This window comes from Microtus ochrogaster, chromosome 19 (genome assembly GCF_000317375.1).
Source record: "Microtus ochrogaster isolate Prairie Vole_2 chromosome 19, MicOch1.0, whole genome shotgun sequence".
Lineage (NCBI taxonomy): Eukaryota > Metazoa > Chordata > Mammalia > Rodentia > Cricetidae > Microtus > Microtus ochrogaster.
Window position 1 is genome coordinate 46,027,597 of NC_022021.1, and position 7,133 is coordinate 46,034,729.

Here is a 7,133-nt window from a genome sequence, read left to right on the forward strand (position 1 = left end):
TGGTTAATGACAGGCTGTATTTGGCGCCAAGGTTTTCAAAGGCACTACATTAAATGTGCTCTCCTCTGTATTAATGGTCTTCAGAGCTTTCTCGTCAAGGCTTCCTATACTGTCTTTTTTGCAACATAGAAGTCCGAAAGTCCTATCATGCCATTCTTCCTAGATTCTCTGGAAAACAGATGGGGATGTCATTAGGATGTCATTTAACAGGGTACCATGTAGCTGACAAGGTTATCTCAAGCACTGGGCCCTTGAGATGCCTCACCACAGACTCCTGCCAACAAGCAACAGCTGAGCAGAACAGCTCTATTTACTTGTACAAGAGTAGATTTTTTTTTCTAGGTAAAACACCAGTGCTAGGAGCCACTCTTATGTTAGCAAGTGGGCAAAAGTTGCTCAGAACACACTGCGGTTCTCGTGACAGGCAGTGACCACTGTAACGGTCCCATGCCTCCCACAGCAACTCTTCATTAACTCAGGGGATAATCTCTGAGAGGCTGTTCCTCTTCGATACTGTTGGAATCAAAGCGAGCATCTTTGCCTTCCTTCCACCAGGGGCACATTCTCAGTAAAGAGGTGGATTCTCCAATTCAGCCCACCTGAACCCACAGAGAACTATACTTACGACTTCTCTCTTAAAGTGGCAAGATAGGTCTCCGTCTCTGAGGCCGAGAGTTCTGGGTCCAGTGAACTCAAGTACTGGTAGATGTAGGAAAAAGTATCAAATGGAATCTGAGCAGGCCCACCCTCTGGGTCAGCAGTGAGGATCTCACAGACATTCTTCATGGCGGTGTTCAGTGTCTAGGCAGGAAATGCGACAAGGATAGGACACAGTCACTCTTGGGGTCACAGAGACTTGAAGGCAACACCAGCAACAGAAACCCAAGTGTGCTCTCCATCTTGGGGAGGAGATATCAGAGGAAGCACAGCTTCCACAGCATAAAGCAGGAAGAAAGGCTTGACCAGGATGCAACTGACAGACACAGTGAATTCGTGGATTTTATACCTGTTATAATCTGCTGACCTGGCCTGTCACCTGGGTATCCTCCCTTTAAGAGACAAGCCCCACCCACTCCCAGCCCCACCACCTTCCTGGGAGGACAGCCATCTCCCACACCCTCTCCAGCCTGTTCTCTCTCTCTTTGCCCTTCTTCTGCCTACCTCTCTTCCCCTTCTCCCTCCCCTGCTTCATAACCCCTTACTCTTATGCTATTCCCATTACTCACTAAATAAACTCGGTACCCAAGCTCCCTCTGCAATGGCATATCTGAGCCTGCCATTGGAACACACCCCCTGCCTATCATAACGAACAGCATCTCAAGCCAGGAGCCAGCATCTGCCTGCTCCCTTTCGTTGCCTCTTGACAGGCTCTGGGATAGAAGTAATAGCACCCAGCACGCCCACCAGCTCCTTTTGGAAGGTAGTGTTTGCAAAGCAGACGATAAGATGGTCTCTCTTGAGAACCATAACGTGTTCTCAGTGTACGTCCAGGCCACAGAGGCAACACAGGCTGCACACGTGGGGTCTGCAAGGACAGCCGTGGTACTGTCAGTGCGCTAGTGACCATGTGGGGCTTGGGTACCTCCCTGCAAGCACAGTCCACACTGAGACAGAGCTCACTCTCCACAGTGTGGGGTGGGGCGGGGCAGGGCGGAGCCGACCCCTGTACAGGAAAGGCTCCGCGCTCCCAGCGGCACTCTAGCACTCTAGCACCTCTATGGTATCTGTACCCAAGAGAATTAAGGCAAGCAGCAAAGTCAGTGCCAAAAAGTCACCTAGGTTAGGGGACAGGAAGGAAGCGTACGGTGACGTAAACTGATTTCATAAGAACTAAGTAGTATAGAAAAAAACAGGAACTTGGGTTTTGAAGTAGTCATGGTGGAAGATGAAGCTCCATTCTTTACAAAATGGTGCCACCTAGTGTCACTCACTGAATACATCTCCGATTTATTTTCATGACTGGAGAGGTGGGACAAAATTATTCATAAATCATGAATTATCTTGTTTCTCATTGTTAATTCTCATGTTAATATCAAATTTTCATGCCATTTTTAGAGGCATATGCCATCAAAATCAACTCCAAATGTTAGATATTAAATCCACGCTATGAAAATGCTAATTTCGGAGTTCCTGATGAGCCCAGTGACACAGTTTCTCTAATAACCAATCACACCTGGCTTTGTCTTTCCAGGGAATTCCCACTGGGCAGCACAGCCTTTGTGAGGACTCTTGCTTTGGCAGAGTCCGTGCCTCAGCACAATGAGGCCAGGGGCTGACCAGAACCCACATACCCAACCATTGCTGGCCCTGCAGCCACCAGCCTGACATCTGCCTTTTCTCCAGAGACAGACATGCGGGAGCTACAGTAGACAAAGGGACACAGCAAGGCCGCTGGGAATGAAGGGGACTATCCATCAAAAAGGGAACACTAGCTGGGGTGGTGCACTTCCTAGGACATGGGTGAAAGCATGTATTTAATGCAAAGGAGCAGAAAGCGTAACGTTGGCAGGAAGGAAGGCCAGCAGGAGAGGGCACACACTACAAGTTCAAATTATATTTGCTAAATATGCTCCTATTTCTGTTCACAATATTTGTACACCTATGCAAAGTTATTTTGTCATATTGTTGCATGTATGTTTCTACCTCTGCTTAAGACATTTTGTATACTGATACAATTTTATGATATATTTATCATATTGTATTATACACTTCTACCTCTGATCAAGATACTTATACATTGTTTACATTTTGAGGACACTGTCCTTATTTGATGCATAATTGTTTAAAGATTGTCTAATCTAAAGTTTTAGTCTTTACATTATATAGGCATTAAAAATTATAGGTCATAATCATCCATGTTTGTCTCACTTATAGTTAAATTATTCAGGCTCTTTAGACACATAGAGATTGTATTCCACATAGAAAGGTAATCTTCAACCACTTCAAAGAGCTGTAGAACATGGCATTTAAATAACTTAGGGTTCTATGGACGTGAGACACAATTGCTCCTGGCAACACCAACCTATTCCCAAGAGAATGTTGAGCACCAAAGACACTCCATTTGGAGCTTGTTTTCTTCTTGGCAAAACTGGCCTTTGGGCAAGGAACTGCCCATGCCCCGACCACTGACAAAATGTGCAATGTCCAGACAGGACAAGCAGGACACAAGAAAAAAGACTGTCAAACCTTGCCAAAATAGGGTAAAACAGTTTTAATTTTTTTCCTGCCTCTAAAAATGGTCTGTCAGTCACTCTAGGCCTTAGTCAAAGTTGGCTGCTCCAACATTGCAAATGAGACTTTGGGTGATTGCCCATGAAGCCAGTTGTCTGTCATTTAATGTACATTTTTAAAGCCACTTGATTGTACTTCCTGCCTACTCAAGTAATATTATTTCCCTTCCCAGGACTTTAATGGGATTAAAGACAAGATAGTCATAGTTACCTTCTTCTCATGACTTAGCCAAGCCATTTCTAATACAAGACTTAGACTCCTTAAAATAAAATAATTATTAAAACAGTTAACATATGTCTCTTGCTTAATATTGTTTATACTGGTTGTAATTCTAATTTTTATACTTGATATCTGTTCTTATTGTATATAGTTTTGTATTGGGTTTAAAACTCTCTTATTTAGAAAAAGGGAGCTGATGGGGAACCTTCTTCAGTCAGTGGCCTTTGAGAGGCTCAACCAGGTTGGGCGTGGCCTTGGGTACCAAAAAGGTGCAGCGTTCCCCCACCCCGTTTTCACACCTGGATGTTGGATTCAGTTCCTGTTCAGCCCTGTGATCTGTGAGTTCCTCTTTAAATAAAGAACCCTTTATTATACTCAATTCAGAGCTACTGTGAGATTACTTTACTTGTGTTCCCCTTCAAGTTCATGCTGGGCAATTCTATGTAGCGAAACATTTTACAAAGTAAAACAGAATAAGAAACTTGCACGTGGGGCAAAGCTGGGGAAGAAGGGAGCAGAAGCAATTGCAGGTTAAGTGCCCTTCCAGAAGACCTGAGCTCAGTTCCCAGCACCCATGTCAGAAGGCTAACAAGGGATCCAGCACCCTATTCTGGCCTCCAGAGGCATTCATTCATGTTTACAACCCCCAGCCCACACACATACAAATTTAAAAATTAATAAAAAATTAAATAAAGACCCCTTTTAAAGATGATTGGACATTAAACAAGGATTATAAATTACGTACAGTTATATAACGAGGAGTGTAGAGACGGAAGGAGCATTACAACGTGCTTATCCAGCCAGCAGAAGGCTGCTTCCCCTCCTGAAGTCCCTTTCTTCACAAACATCAAGTCACCCTTCACTTCACCACACGCTGATCACACTGGGGCCTCCCAAGGAAGCTCTGCCCACACCCTTGCAACTCATGCCCGAGTCCCCAGGCTCAGGAATCCAGTGATCCTCAAGCATCCTAATATCTTAGTCCTAAACTGCTGGAGTTACATTGTAACGGCAGGACAGTTACACTATATCTACTACTTATCAATACTGGATAATTAGTCAAATCCAATGGAATTTAATGTCTCTTTCCACAGATGAAGACATCTGTTAATAAAAGAGCTCATTTGTATACCCCATTTGAAAACCTAGATAGATTCCAAGAGTATCCATGTGTTTGCTCCATTCTTAACATCTTTTGAATTGAGGTCTTCATCACATAACTAAGTCTGGAAAAACATCGTTTCCAGAAAAATTTGATGTTTTTTCCGAGAACGTTAATAAAGTAATCCAAGTGTTTTCTGTAGTTACTTAAACCCAAGTATTTTTTGACACAAATTATTTTTAAGCCGGGAATATAATTAATTACACAGATTATAAGATAATAATTATAATATTAGATGCTACTTAAGGTACATACGCCACCCAGGGAGCTGCAGCCAAGCGCTAGAAACTTTATCCACTCGATCTTGTCTTCACACGGGTCCAGCTCCAGGAGAGCTCTGAACTTTTCTACCGGCAGGCACAAATTTTTCCACTTCTTCTCAAGATCGGGTAATTCCATGTATTGTTTGTGGCTACACTGTTTAGGAGACACAATATGACACGTTCAGTGTAAGCGGGAAAAGCACGTGAAACTAAAATGATGCTTCTGAAGGCTGAGTAACCCCTATGTGTACACGGAGGGGTATGGGCTATATATGGGGGACTGCATCCACCTGGTGATGAAAGGGGGGAAGGGGGGCAGCTAGAGGATGGCTCAGTGGGGAAGTGCTTGCCACTCAAACACCCACCGAAAAGCTGGGTGTGGTGGCATATACTTTAAAATCTGGTGTCACAGCAGGCGGTGGTGGCACACACCTTTAATCCCAGCACTCGGGAGGCAGAGGCAGGCGGATCTCTGTGAGTTCGATGCCAGCCTGGTCTACAAGAGCTAGTTCCAGGACAGGAACCAAAAGCTATGGAGAAACCCTGTCTTGAAAATCAAAATAAAATAAAATCTGGTGTCACATCCTCCAAGTTTGTGAGCCTGAAACATTGTGCTCTAGGTTTAGTGGGAGACCCTGTCTCAAAAAATAAGGTGGAGAATATACAGGAAGATATGTGAGCTGACTTCTGGCAAACACACCGCAGACTCGTGCACACTCATGGACAGACAATCAAGTATGCATGCACACGTGCACATGCACGCACACACAGGGAAGGAGGAGGGAATTAAGGAGAGGAGAGGGGAGAAAAGGGGAGGAGAGGGAGGGGAGGGACAATGAAGAAAACAGCCCTGGCCTCCTGAAATGAACATGCAGACATGAAGCACATGTTTCCTACTGTCCAAATTATTTCCCAGTAAAAAAGGAACTTCAAAACCAGAGAAGAATGCAAATCTGTAGCCCTCGCACCCAGGAAGCTGAGACAGGAGGGTCACCTCAAGTTTGAGGATATCCTGGATTATATGGCAAGTTCCTGTCTCAAAAAACTAAAGTATGAAACAAATGTGTGGGTGTGTGATCTCTGGTACACACACAGCCCATGTACCTGCACACACAAACATATCCACACACACGCCCAACACACATTCACCAAACGAAAGTAACATCTATACACGAAAAGCTAGCTATTATAGGGGTTCTTTAAATGTGGCAGGACAGGCCTCGGGACAAGGGGCATAGTACGGTACCCGAAGCACAGGCAGTCAAGGGGGTCACCCACCTGCTTGTGCAGGACTTTCAGGAGCCCCTGGGTCAGGCCTGTGTCGGTCTTCTGAGTGGCCACAGGCATTTCAATTCTGTCCTTTACAGGAAGTGGGTCTCCTCTGGACAGGGCTGAAAAGTACCTGGAACGAGAGACATCGCTGAAGAGCATCAATACGCAGGGAGCACCCAAGGCACACAGAGACACCCAACAAATGTGCTCAGAGCTCCCAAGGCCAGCTGCAAACACCGAAGTCCTGGTGCCTGTAGTGCCATCTCTAATTGGTCTTAACGATAAAAACCTTGAGTCTGATATAGGAGTAAATGCTGAAAGATCTGAGAAGCAGAGCAGCCAGCCGCTAGTTCCTACCTCTACTCAATCCTCAGACCGAACGGGCAACCTTGTCTCTGAATGCCTTGAGCTCCCATCTCCTCCTTCCTGTATATATCCCCTCTGCTATGCTTCCGTCTCTACCGCCCTAGCGCTGGGATTAAAGGAGTGTGACTCCCAAGTACTGGGATTAAAGGCGTGAGCCACCACCGCCCGGTCTGTAAGGCTGGCCAGGGGCGCTGTTTCACTCTCTGATCTTCAGGCAAGCTTTATTTATTAAAATACAAGTGAAATGCCACTACAACCACTGCCTGGCCTCTATGGCTAACTAGTGGCCCGCTCCACGCTGTGATCCTCAAGCAAGTTTTGTTAGGGCACAAGCAAAACACCACCGCAGGTACCTCTGCTGAGAAATCCTTTACTGTGAGCCCTGGTTTCCCTATCAGCAAAGCAAACGTGACGACTGATATCTGAGGCTCCCGGAAGCTCCAAGTGACAGAGAATTCGAGTGGGAGCCAGGGGGACCTCACTGTACCGTTACCTCATTGTCCCACTTCCTCCGAGAGCTGTGGAAACGTGGACGAAGGGACCACAACCCATTGCCGTGCTACTTCACTTTTTAAAGAAGACCTTTATTTATTTTTTTTTATTTTATTTTATTTTATTTT

The 7,133-nt window shown here is 45.3% G+C and overlaps 1 protein-coding gene across 1 annotated transcript in view; it reads right to left on the reverse strand.

Moving 5' to 3' along the window:
• Positions 1-7,133, reverse strand: part of Ropn1l (rhophilin associated tail protein 1 like) — an 8,512-nt gene continuing 1,379 nt past the window's right edge. Inside the window, exons 2-5 of the mRNA XM_005356672.2 lie at positions 6,154-6,277; positions 4,868-5,029; positions 626-801; positions 1-168 (exon numbers count right to left, since the gene is read on the reverse strand). Of these exons, the coding sequence (XP_005356729.1) occupies positions 105-168; positions 626-801; positions 4,868-5,029; positions 6,154-6,277 (526 nt within the window). The 3' untranslated portion in view covers positions 1-104. The remainder of the gene's footprint in view (positions 169-625; positions 802-4,867; positions 5,030-6,153; positions 6,278-7,133) is intronic.